This window comes from Aquarana catesbeiana, linkage group LG09 (assembly GCF_042186555.1).
Source record: "Aquarana catesbeiana isolate 2022-GZ linkage group LG09, ASM4218655v1, whole genome shotgun sequence".
NCBI classification, from domain to species: domain Eukaryota; kingdom Metazoa; phylum Chordata; class Amphibia; order Anura; family Ranidae; genus Aquarana; species Aquarana catesbeiana.
In genome coordinates this window covers 47130532-47143970 of record NC_133332.1, presented here as the reverse complement: position 1 = coordinate 47143970, position 13439 = coordinate 47130532, and the positions used below count along the sequence as shown (strand labels likewise).

At 42.8% G+C, this 13439-nt stretch overlaps 2 protein-coding genes across 4 annotated transcripts in view; both read right to left on the bottom strand.

Annotated features, from left to right (window-relative positions):
• The window catches only part of LOC141107591 (complement factor B-like), a 216902-nt gene extending 203867 nt beyond the window's left edge, over positions 1-13035 (bottom strand). The window contains exons 1-3 of one of the 3 annotated variants that reach the window (XM_073598440.1): positions 12895-13024; positions 12636-12777; positions 12425-12554 (exon numbers count right to left, since the gene is read on the bottom strand). Coding sequence is in view for 1 of the 3 variants with exons in the window: in XM_073598436.1 (XP_073454537.1) it covers positions 12895-12964 (70 nt within the window). In the remaining 2 variants the exon portion in view is untranslated. Of the gene's footprint in view, positions 1-12424; positions 12555-12635; positions 12778-12894 lie in introns of all 3 variants that reach the window. The other 2 variants (XM_073598436.1, XM_073598442.1) reach the window with 2 other exon arrangements.
• On the bottom strand, positions 1075-10802 carry LOC141107595 (uncharacterized). The gene is made up of 2 exons (XM_073598446.1): positions 6686-10802; positions 1075-6420 (listed from the first exon to the last, which is right to left on the bottom strand). Exons 1-2 carry the CDS (start codon positions 7130-7132, stop codon positions 5905-5907), a joined length of 963 nt encoding a protein of 320 aa, XP_073454547.1. The 5' UTR covers positions 7133-10802; the 3' UTR covers positions 1075-5904.
• Positions 13036-13439: the final 404 nt, after the last annotated feature.

Sequence of the window (13439 nt, the reverse complement as noted above, 5' to 3'; positions counted from 1 at the left end):
CACCTCTCGGGGTTTTCATATAAATATGCCCATATACTCTTTTCTCTTTAAAAAGATAAGTCACTTTGTGAGAGTTCTTCTTTTTATCCTGATCTCTGGGAATCCAAGTTTTGAATAAGACTAATGTAATTAATAAATAAATACTCTTTGGTATTCCCATGACTTGTTGATTCAGGTTTAGGACAAACATACATTTTTCTATATGTTTTTTTACCTCAATGAGTATATATACATACAATTTTTATAATAAAGGGTTTTTTTCACCATTTATAGAAAATTAGAGTCCTAATAAGCAGGGTCTTTGTGTGGATGAATGTACACAAGGTTATTGACATGGAAAGTTCTTTTTCCCGTTAACTGCGATCTTTACCTGTGCACACACAGACACACAAATATATCAACATTGGTTTGTGCATGTAAGTGCCTTGTTTATAGGTTTTTTTATGCACATATTGAAAAATATGGAGTTGTTCATTATAATAATTTTTATAATAGTATTTTTTTTATATGTTATCTACGGTACTAATATATGTTCTCACATGTCAATTGATGAAGGTTTCCCCTTCCTTTTTCATTTTTTTTTAGGAAAGGTGCCTCATTTTCACAAATTACAGAAAATTGATATTATGCACTAGAATAATTTACATGTGGACACAAATGTACTCAATTTTGATATATTAGTATTGTTTTTATTGGGAACAGAGGAAGTGTGCATGTATATGTTTTTTCCCCCTCCCCTTTTTTCAATGTGACCATGTATTTTATAAATAGAATTAAAATATATGTTTATTATATCCACATACATCTTGGTCATAGAGTTCACTCACATGGAATACATACATATTTGTGGTATTTGACACACTAAGCATACATTCCTTATGGGATTTCCACCCCCCACAATATAACATCATCTCTTTACTATTAGATAATCATTGTCATACATTATATATATATATAATAATTTTTTTAAATTTCTTTTTGGTTTTACAATACCCATACACAGCATAAGTACCACATTATCGTGATATTGTTTACACACACAAAAACCCCACATTTTTCTTTTTCCTTCACTCCCCAAATACACTTCACATGCACCGATCCTTTTTTCTTTTCTGGAATAATTTACTTTCATCTTTATTTTTACACCAGCATTCACAACTCATTGAGATTTTTCAACTTTTTTACTTCACTCTTTATTATTTATTTCTCACATTAGTCCAAATATCGTCCCCTCCTTCACTTTTTATCGTTCTTTATATGTAGTTTACGTGCTTTACATTTAAATGCTTATATAGCATTTTATATAATTGGTTCTTTTTTCCTACATTTTTTCCGTTGCTTACACATTTACACTCTGCACTCACAGGGATTTTCACCCCTGTGCTCATTAATCACTGACCAATGTTCACACCCTTCACAATGGGATCTCAGCTGTTCTGCATTTTGGATTTATCACTTGGTCATATGATTCATGATAGATGGTATATATGTGGTTTTATTTTTCATTATTGTTAGCTATGAGTAAGCGCTCCGCAAGAGCGTGAAACGTGTTAGCTGACTGCCTGTCCATGGTGCTTTGTACATGATTTGTTCCTGATTTTATAATAAAGAAATCTCGTTGGATTCTATTCTCCTGGTGTGCGGCTGTCCGGACTTTTTTCTCCACCTACTATATTTTACTTTGTTTGAACCATTTGGAGGTGGACTTGCTGTTGTGTTTCGGATCATTGTCCTGCTACATAACCCAAGTGCACTTGAGCTTGAGGTAACAAACTGATGGCCGGACATTCTTCTTTAGGATTTTCTGGTAGAGCTCAGAATTCATGGTTCCCTCAATTATGGTAAGTCGTCCAGATCCTGAAGCTGCAAAGCAGCCCCAGACCATCACGCTACCACCACCATGTCTGACTGTTGGTATGATGTTCTTGTTATAAAATGCTGTATTCGTTTTATGCCAGATGTAACGGGACACACACCTTCCAAAAAGTAACATTTTTGTCTCATCCGTCAACAGAATATTTGCCTAAAAGTCTTGGGAGTAATCAAGTTGTTTTTTGGTAAATGTGAGATGAGCCTTTTTGGTCAGCAGTGGTTTTGGCCTTGGAACTCTCCCATGGATGCCATTTTTGCCCAGTCTCTTTCTTATTGTTGAATCATGAATAGGGATGGGCTATCTGTTCGAGTCCAACATGAGTTTGACTCGAACATTGGCTGTTCGCCGAATAGCGAACAATTTGGGGTGTTCGCGGCAAATTCGAAAATCTAAAGTGCTAATTTTAAAGGTTAATATGCACGTTATTGTCATAAAAAGTGTTTGGGGACCCGGGTCCTGCCCCACGGGACATGTATCAAAGTCATTTAAAAGTACTAGACAATAACAATGCATATTAACCTTTAAAATTAGCACTTTTGATTTTTCATGTTTGTGTCCCGTAGACTTGTTTGCGTGTTCGAACAAATGTTTTGCCTGTTTGCATGTTCTGGATGCAAACCGAACAGGGGGGTGTTCGGCCCATCTCTAATTATGAACACTGATCTTACCTAAGGGAAGTGAGGCCTGCAGTTCTTTTAGATGTTGTTCTGGGTTCTTTTTTGACCTCCTGGATGAGTCGTCATTCTCTTGGAGTAATTTTTGTAGGCCGGCCACTCCTTGGAAAGTTCACCGCTGTTCCAAGTTACAGTATCTCCATTTGTGGATATTGGCTCTCCCCCGGTTCACTGGAGTTCCAAAGCCTTAGAAATGGCTTTGAAACCCTTTCTATACTGATACATTATATTACTTTGTAATCTGTTCCTAATTTTTTTTAGATTGTGGCATGATGTGTGGCTTTTTGTGATCTGTTAGCGTGCTTTACTTTGTCAGACAGCTTCTATTTATGTGATTTCTTGATGCAACAGGTCTGGCACTAATCAGGCCTGGATGTGGCAAGTGAAATTTAACTCAGCTTTCCAAAAAAATGTGGTTAATCACAGTTCATTCATGATTCAGCATGGGAGGGGGCAATTACTTTTTCACATAGGGCCAGGCATGTTTGAACAGCTTTTTTCTCTTAATAAATGAAATAATTTTAAAAACTGCATCTTGGATTTACTCGGGTTATCTTTGTGTAATATTAAAAGTTTTGTTTGATCTGAATCATTTAAGTGTGATAAATATGCAAAAAAAATAAAAAATCAGGAAGGGGGCAAATACTTTTTAAAACAACTGTATATAGCAATTCAAAGGATGTGGAGTCCAATCACACATTTGGCTCCAGAGAGTGTATGCTGTAATGTAAGTAGTAAGTTGTACACTTGGATATACAAGAAAAAGAGCATTTATGATATGAATGGACTCCACATTCTTTGAGTTGCTATGTTAAAGCATTAAGTATGGAACCTGCTTGATATGGAAGTTGGATTTTTACAATGTTTGGAAACACAAATGTAACTTACAAATACAATAAAAATACACATATTAAAAAACAAAGTACACACTGTGGGGCCTCCAAGGCAGTGGTGGCCTGTCCACAGGGGGCACCCCCCACCCCCCCAAACATCCATGCGTCCTGGCCCCCAAAGGCTCTAAAAGGCTTCAAAAAAGGGTGGGCTCGGGCAGGGCTGACTTACTGAGCGGGCACCACTGGGCACTGCCCAGAGGACCCGGTTCAACTTCTGTCACAACTTTCCAGGATCGGTTGGCTGCGGCAGAGCTGAGGTGTGGAAGGACTTTAGTGTGTGGTCTCTGCACTGTAAAGTGTGTGACAACGATCAGCGGTGCGCTGGGGCTGCCTGGTTCGGGAGTTGGTCGGGCGGCTGCTTCTGCCTGTGGGGATGGGCTGGCTGTCAGGAGAGACAAGTGTCTCTCCTATCCTATCCAGCTCCACCTCTACGGTCCCCAGACAGCATGTTGGGACCTCCTAGTGAAGTGTGCTGCCTTGTAGCTGACTGCAGATCCTGCAACTGTCACTCTATATATCGCACAGGACCTCAGGGTGCTGAAGACCCCTGTAATCTAACCAATCCCTGATTCCCTGCTGTGCCCAGCTAGGCTAGCAGCCCCACCCCCCCGATGTGGACACATACAGCACGGTTCTAGACAGGTGTGTTTGCAGCTGCAGCATGAAAACTGCAATTGGAGGAGACTAGAAGAGGCTGGAAAATTGCTAAGTCCGCTGTCCAGACCCCCCCCTCAACATAACAAATGTCCTTCTCTGCTCTTCTGAGCTGGGTCACACTGTGCGGTGCAGGAACTGCATGTGAGTTTAAACAGGAATCGCACTGCATTCCTGTTCAAATCACTTGCGATTCTTCAGCAGTGCGAATTGAGCCATTCATTCTGTATGGCTCAAATCACATCAAATCTGCACCAAAGTGGTGCAGGACCCGTTTTTTTTTTTTTTGGCCGCCCCTGAATCAATTCTGCAAATCACACTGCGTTTTGAGAACCAATTTCAGGGTCATTACCTTAACATACACACCTGCAGCGGTTCACATGAACGGGGTGTGATTTTGGATGTGGTGTGGAATCTGCACAGAATTTGTTGCGAATTCGCAGCGCAAAAGTGTGAATCGGCACTTAGGCTGCTTTCACACTATAGCGCTAAAAATAGCGCCTGTAAAGAGCCTCTCACTCTAGTGTGAAAGCCCGAGTGCTTTCACACTGGAGCGGTGCGCTTGCAGGACGGTAAAAAAAAAGTCCTGCAAGCCGCATCTTTGCAGCACTGTAGGAGTGGTGTTGAAATCAATGGGCAGCACCGCCGCTGCAGTGGTGCTTTGCGGGTGGTTTTAACCCTTTTTCGGCCACTAGTGGTGGTTAAAAACGCCCCGCTAGCGGCCGAATAGCACCACTAAAACTACGGTAAAGTGCGGCTAAAATTTTTACTGCCAACGCCTCCGTGTGAAAGCAGCCTTATGCCCCGTACACACGGTCGGATTTTCCGATGTCCGATCGGAGCGTGTTGTTGGAAATTCCGACTGTGTGTGGGCGCCATCGGACATTTTCCATCGGATTTTCCGACACACAAAGTTGGAGAGCAGGAGATAAAATTTTCCGACAACAAAATCCAATCGCGTCAATTCCGACCGTGTGTGGCCTGTTCCGACGCACAAAGTGCCACGCATGCTCAGAAGAAATTCCGACACGGGACAGCTCGTTCTGGTAAACTTAGCGTTCGTAATGGATACAGCACTTTCGTCACGCTGCAATGTTAAAAATGGTTTAATACAGCGCACTCTCTTCTTCTTTATAATGTGACAAGAATTAAGTCGTTTTGATGCTCATATTCACACACACTTCTCACAAACTTCTTTCGTTACTATTTATCGGGATTCCCTCAATATATTTTGATTTCTCACATCTGACAACATATTTTTTTTTTTTTTTGACTTTAATGTAGAATCTTTTTTTGTGTTTCTCTTTTTTTTTTTTTTTTTTTTTTTTGTGATTTTGATTTGTACTCCCGAAAATGTTTGTGTGTTTTTTGTGACAAGTTCCCACAACACCATTGATATGTTGTTCTATTTAATCTGTAGGAGATTGTTTGGTGTTGTTGTCCCTTGTTAATTTCACATTGTACTTTAGAAATGTACCTGAATCGTCACCAACAAACTGTCCTTTTTGGATGAAAACACACACAGGAGAGTAGAATTTACCTAAAAATATTTTATTAAGGGGTCACAACTATAAACAAAGAGGGAGGCAACGCTGGAGAAACTGCAGAAGTGGGTGAACCCTTGGACCCCCAGGGCAGACATCAATTATTTAAAAGAAAAATTGTTGGCCTGAGGAGTCCATATCTAAGGGAGGGCAGTCTGGTCCAGAAGTCCCAGAGATCCGGAAAGCAGCAGATGACATCTGTGTCCCCAGGCTGTGGTCATACGAGAGACTGCATCTTCTGTCAGACCAGACTGAACCCAGGGCAATCACTCTTTGGTCTTCCTTCCACGCTTCCTTCCAGCCTTTGGCTGTGGTGGTGGAGTTGTGGCAGCAGGAGGAGGAGGAGGATCGTCGATCTCAATGACATCCATCTTGTGTGTCAGTTCCCCACTCTCCCCCTTACGAAGGACTTTATAAATCAGGTCCTCAGAGATCTTGCGTTGGCCCTCCTGCATGCTCTGCAATTTGGTGGCAGCCATGCAGGCAAAGGCCTCTTCAGGACTGGGGAAGGCTCTGAGGGACGCCGAAGCCTCCTGGATCAGCCTGTATGCTGAATCCTGCACAGGACTGGGAGTGGCCTTCCTGGCCCTTTTGTATGGAAGGCGGAGGGGAGGAACCTGAGACTCAGTCAGGCTGCGACTTGTCCCAGGCTTCTCTTGGCTGACACTTAGCCCCGCCTCCTCCTGGCTGACACTAATCCCCGCCTCCTCCTGGCTGACACTAATAATCCCCGCCTCCTCCTGACTGCCACATTCCACAACCTCCTCCTGGCTGAGGTCTTCCTGTGTATGAAAAAGGGACATAGTTTTAGTATTGGTTTCATCAATCACACACAATTTTCACCTCCTGACTGCTGCAAATTGAATGTTAACAAATATAACAGACTATCCTTCTGAGCCCAGCATTTTGCATTCTTGTCCCAATTTTGGGTGCCCACTACTGTCTATTGATATGTAAAACACTTTCAAGCAGCAATTAGTGATCAATAATAACATCTAGTAAACATCATTTATTTATTGCCCAGAAATCAGTAGAACAATGCTATACCTGGCTCCAGCTGGGCTCCTCCACTTCTTCCTGGCTGGAAGCCCCAGGTTGGACATCGGAAGCCTCAGCTGGTATGGAAGGAAGAGTGGAAGGAAGAGTGGAGAGGGATTCCCTGACTTCAGTGTGGTCTGGCAGAAATCGCAGTCTCTCATAGTACCACAACCTGGGGACATAAACGTCATCTGCTGCAGCTCCGGACCTCTGGGAATCTGTGACCTTCTTGTGCTCCCTAAGATAAGTGCTCCTCAGGCCACCAATTTTAGCTTTTAAATAAGGGATGGTTGCTGTGGGGACCACCGGCTTCACCAACTCCAGCAGTTTCTCCAGCGCTGCCTGCCTCTTCTGTTTGTGATTATAGTGGGGGTGTCTCACTTGCCACAGACAGGGCAGCTCTCTGTACTTGTCAATAAACAGGGGCAGGAAATTGTGGTCGTTGAACCCATCCATTTTCTCTGCAAGACACAACACAAGACAAACCCTAATGTCAGGCCAAACTCCCCTAATCTTGTTACAATATAGGCTTCAATTTCGAAGCAGTATAGGCCCAAGTTTAGATCCTACCTTCGTTAGCACGATCGGCGTCTCCGATGCTCCTTCCTCCGCTCACAGATCGTACGTAAGACGCACGCGTTACGATTTATACACACTGCGCATGCGTATAACTCCGCCCGCCCCTGACGTTCTTTCTATTCTATTCCCCGCCCCTTTTCATTCGGCGCAGTGGAGGAAGAGCACATGGCAGATAGACAGCAGGATCGTGCTAATTACAGCAACGAGGAGGAGGAGGAGGAGGAGGAGGGAAGGCCGGAGCCTGAAACATCCCAATCCAGAAGGAGATTAAAGGACTCAAATATGTCCTTTGGGGAGATGTTGGAAATGGTGGACATCCTGAAGAAGGCCGACTATGATGGAAAGTATGGGCCTTACCCCAACCACAATGTCCGAAAGGCCAAGATCATGGCGAAAGTAGTCAGGAGTCTGCACCGGAAATTCGGGGTATGCCGATCGAAAGATCAGCTCAGGAAGCGGTGGTCGGACCTGAAATTACGAGAACATGAGCAGTACAGAAAGATCCGGAGAGTGCTGCAAAAAAGTAAGTAGTTGTGCTGTGTTCCTATTGTTCTTGTGTTTATTACGTTCGTGCTGCTCCATGTGCTTTTAGGAACTGTTGTACAGTTTAAAATGGCAACTTTCATGTTCATGGGCACATTATTCGTTCGGATCACACATTTTTTTTTCGGACTATAAAATACCATTGTTTAGGCCATATGCATTTGGCCACCATTTTGAGGCCCTATACTTGTCTTCAAAGAATTGGGTTGTGTAGATGGCTTTGTTACTAGAATGAAATGCAAACTAGATTCTGCGTAAGGAGAGGACACTGAGCAGCTGTTTTCACATCTGGACACTGGAGCACTAGTGTGGGACCCCAGAACACCCTTTTTATTAGGGGGGCCACACAGGTGCTCCAGTGTATACTATAGGGGGATACATCTGTGAAGCTTGTACCAAACAGGTAAAGTATTGAAGCTTGACAAAGGGCAATAAAAAATATACATCTTGGAACTCGGCTAAAATAGACAATTGTACCCCACTTCCAAGCAATGTTTCATCTTTATAGTTCTGCCATCAAATATCTGTGTGCTAATTATACCATTTTTGTTTTACATAGGGGAGAAAAGACTCGGAGGACACCCCTCATCCGAGGAGACCAGAGCCCCCCCCCCTCTGGAAGAAGGGGAAATACCCCCAACACAAGATGAGCAGGAGGAAGAAGACGTGGTGGAACTAGTCACCACAACAGGTGAGTGTCTGCGACCACAGGCTCCGATAAGAGATGGATGGCGGCATTTTTTTTAGACCTAATTTATTTTGGGCTTCCTCTCTTTTTAGGTGATCGTGAGGTTGTGGATGAAGATCCTTTCACATCAGAAAGTGCCCAGATCCTGATCGGGGAGATCATGGGGTGTAATTTACAATTGGAAATCATCAAGCAAAACATCAATGATGTTATTCCAAAATATAAAAACATCATTGATGTTTTGGGGCGAGTTTTAAGCCCCTCAAAATCACTTTCTTCTTTTGTGTGCTACAATGTGCGAAATGTTTTTGTGATTTTTCCCAAAGCCAAATTTGGTGGATGCACACAGTGTGCCAACATGTGCTATCTGCCATCACGGGAGATCAATGGACGCGTTTTGGGGGTGCAACCCCTTCCTCAATAATAAAGTAGCGGTGAGGAAGGGCTTTCTCCCCCAAAACACGTCCCTTGATCCCCCGTGATGGCAGATAGCACATGTTGACATTGTGAAATTTGTGTGCATCTTCCAAATTTGGCTTTTCCAAGGGTGATTTCCCCCATCTGAACGCAATATCAAACACAGTTCCTAAATACTCATGTCTGATATTGCCTTCCAAATGTGAACTTTGTAAGATCAAGATTTGTGTCTTTCTTGTTGGTTTTACACAGGCCTGTTTTCTATAAAATGCACATTTTGATTTTGGATAATGACACCACAAAAATTGTTATACAACAAACATGTTGGTTTGTCAGCAAAACCTTTGGTAAATGCACATGTGATTGTGCAGGTATTAAAAAGATTGCTCATCAAGAATGTGTGGATTATTGTCTCAATGCTACAACACTTTTGGGGTGATGTAATTGTTGTTTTATGAGAAAATGGGGGTTATTTCCTAAGGGCAAATCCACTTTGCACTACAAGTGCAGTTTCAGTGCAGTTGCAAGTGCACTTGTAGTGAAAAGTGTCTTTGCATTTAGTAAATAACAGCCAACAGTGCTTTGTAAGGTTACACAATCACGACATTTTCTGCACTCCACACATTTCTGTCAGGGTCAGCTAAAACAAACACAAGCAGTAAATGTCCACAAAGAAGAGCCTGGGGGGAGATGCCTGTCGAGAACTTGAGGTCCTGCAGGCTTCTCCCTGTGGCCAAATACCGCAGGGTAGCGACCAACCTCTGCTCCGGAGTGATGGCTTGCCTCATGCAGGTATCCTGCCTGCTGATATAGGGGGTCGGCGAAGCCAACAAACGGTGAAATACGGGGTCCGTCATCCGGAGAAAGTTCCTGAAATCACCAGGATTATTCTCACGGATCTCACGGAGCAAAGGCATATGACAGAACTGGTCACGCTGAAGCAACCAATTCTTGGTCCATGAACTCCTCCCCACCCTGTTCATGGACTGGACTTGTGTCAAGGTCAGGACCCCAACACCAAGCCCCCGCACAGCACGAACTCTACGAGGAGTACGCATACGAAACATGGCTAGAAAACGGTCGGCTGCTCAGAACGAAGTAACAGAACGCACTGAAGAACAGCAAGGCCTGTGAAGAGCGACCTGAAAAACAGCAACGAGCGGGCAAGATCGCACAGAAAACTCCGATACGAACTGACTGCACGCACTGAAGAGCAGATACAAACCCACAAGCACAAACTGAACGGCAGAAAACGATCTGAAAGCCACGAGTCTGAAAAAGCGCGAATCGTCTCTCACCAAACTTTTACTAACACGAGATTAGCAAAAGGAGCCCAAAGGGTGCCGCGCTTGGTTCTGAACCGGCCTTTTCTAGTCTCGTCGTACGTGGTGTACGTGACCGCGTGGTTGGCGATCGGAAATTCCGACAACTTTGTGCGACCGTGTGTAGGCAAAACAAGTTTGAGCCAACATCCGTCGGAAAAAATCCTAGGATTTTGTTGTCGGAATGTCCGAACAAAGTCCGACCGTGTGTACGGGGCATTAGTCTCTTACTGTAAAAAACTGCTGCACATGGATTGCTTTTCAGAGGTATTAAATGGGCAGTACGGAGGTAATATGTTGCCTCCTCCTCACCTATTTTAACCCCCTAAAAGCTGCATCACCCTCACTACAACTATGTGCATGGCATGGTTGTGAGTAAGTTGCAGCACAGACTCTTATTTATTGTTGTTGCATTTGGTAAGCAGCAGTGCCCGCCAAATGCAATTGGTAATATAATTCTTGCCGCAGTCACAAATCAAAGCATCGTGGCTGCAGCATGGGTACACCCCCAGCTACTGCCTTGTCAGCAATTCACTCAAGCTGCTGCATTACAACATGCTGTGCTTTCTTTTTTAACCACTTGCCAACCGTATACTATATATATATATATATATATATATATATATATATATATATATATATATATATATATATATATATATATATATATATATATATATATATATATATATATATATATATATATATATATATATATATATATATATATATATATATATATATATATATATATATATATATATATATATATAGTGACAGAGCGGCTCTCCTGTGCAGCATCACGTACCTAGTACACGATCCTGCACTTCCAGGTCTGAAAGTGCAGCACACACGCCGCTCTCAATCCACTCCCACTGTGATTGGATACAGCGGGAGCCAATCTGCAGGTCTGGCAGACTTGATGTCCACCTGCACCTGCGATCGCTCGGGACACTAGCAGAACAGCAGTCTGCCTGTGTGAAAAAGGCAGACTGTCGTTCTGTCAGTAGGGAAGGTATTGATCCTGTGTTCCCGCAAAATAGGAACATGTATCAATGTCTTCCCCTATTCAAAAAACAAGCAGGGGGGACTTTTGGACTTTTTAGGCACAACTACATAAACATTCTATAAAAAATTGGTTTTATTAGAAAAATACATAACAACAAAATTGATTAAAAACCACAATACGTGTGTGTGTGTGTGTGTGTGTGTGTGTGTGTGTGTGTGTGTGTGTATATATATATATATATATATATATATATATATATATATATATATATATATATATATATATATGTTGGAGGGCGATAGCTATACAACACCATCTAAGTATGTATCTCTTCGGACATCTGGATCAACATCCCAGGTAACAGTCAGTCCGAGAGGATGGCAGAATAGCAAATCCGCAGTCAATTAATTCATGTCATATGGATATTCGATGCTCGACATGTTTCGCGTGTCTTCACGCTTCTTCAAGAGCCAGACAGTATATATTGTGGCTATCAGAAATATATAACATAACAGATACATGATTAATATATCAATATGTATAGACAAAAACGGTATCTGTGATGACACCGCATATTTTTAGTCTCAGAAAAACTCATGCTCATTCAGACATTGCCGTGAAGGGTGCGCAAACCCAAAAGGTGATGAAAGGCTACCATGGGGGCGTGCACAACATAGTCTTGAAAGATGATTGAGAGATGTGACAAAATGTAAAGACTTCATAGAATGTGTTGTCATTCTATATATTCTCAGATCCCCGATATCCCAAGACAGAAAGGGAAAGGAGAAGGAAAAACAAAAAAGACAGAACAGGAAAAAAAAAAAAAAAAAAAAAAAAAAAGGTATGAAATGGAGAAAAGGAAAGATGAGAGAGGGGAGGGGAGGGGAGGAATGTCAGGAAAAAGGGGGGAGGGGGGGGGAAACAGGAAAGGGGAAGGGGGAGGAAAGAGGGAAAGGGAAAGAGGGGAAAAAGGAGGGGGGAAAAGGAAACGGGGGAGGGGAAGGGGAGAAGGGGGAAAAAAGAAAAAAAGATGGGGAAAACAAGGGAAAAGAAGGATAGAAGAAGAGAGGGGAGGGAAGGGGGGGGGGAGGGGGAAAGGATAAAGAGAAAAAAAGGAAAAGAGGAAAAGGGAAAGATGGAAGAGAGGAGGTGGGAACCAAGAGAATGTTGTATACATAAAAAATACTCACATATTAAGCGTATCTAAAAACCTAAAAAAGTCGCCCACAGGTCAGGGAGGACTGGAAAACCGGCGGTATGGTATAACCATGCACGTCGAGGTAGATTTAAATTGGTAGAGTCATCTAAACAGGCCTAATCCTAAAAAAAGAAAGCAACTGACTTAAAGAATAGTAAATAAATAGTAATAATTTGTATATATAAAGAGTGCAAAACACTCACCAATATTGATTTTGAGGAAATTTAAAATTGCCACTCAGTTCTCTATGTGTATGGTCCCCCAAAGCATCTCAAGTAGTCATATGTAGCATAGGTGCCAACAGGCACAATGTCTCAATGAATACTAGGTAGATATAACATACACCTGGAATAAAAGAAAGAACAGGGGAAAGGGTCAGCTATGAAATAGCTGAGCCCACCATAGATCCATATGCTGGTGGCAAGTATCTAGTGTCTAGCATCTGAATAGCAATAAAAGTACCTGGATCTAGTGGGGATAGAGACTTCCAACGTCTGCTGGCTTCCTGACACTGGAGCGAGATACACACCATGATAGGACAGCGTCCTATTTGTGTGCACGTCCCGTCCGTAGTCAACCAATCGGCTACGCCGACGTGACGTCATCCGGACCGGCCGAGCGTTCGAGGTGCGCATGCGCGCCGTCCAGTCAAGAGCGCCGTCAACAAAGACAGCGCATCCAGCGTGGAATGCAGCGCACACCCCCTCAAACTACACCAGCCGGCCAGTGATATCTATCCAGCTGATGTAAGCGCCACATCAGCTGTACTGTTGTGGCGCTGGGCGGCCGCATGGAAGCCAAGAACCCACCACTAGGTGGCGCCCACATCACTCACAATGTCTGAACAACGCAATGACCAAGGAATCTTATGATATACAGAATAAATTTTCAACATACATAATTTTTAGACCTTGTTTATCTATAACACCTCCTCAAATTCCATAATCTTCATATGGAAAGTGTTTACTCAGGGCTCAAACTATAGAATGCACCTAATTTTGTCTATC

What these genes read in the sequence shown, in the direction of transcription:
- LOC141107595 (XM_073598446.1), bottom strand. Translation starts at nt 7,132, where the DNA reads ATGGATGGGTTCAACGACCACAATTTCCTGCCCCTGTTTATTGACAAG. An exon ending in AGGAGCCCAGCTGGAGCCAG is followed by an intron (nt 6,421 to 6,685) that starts GTATAGCATTGT and finishes TTTCATACACAG; the next exon opens with GAAGACCTCAGCCAGGAGGA.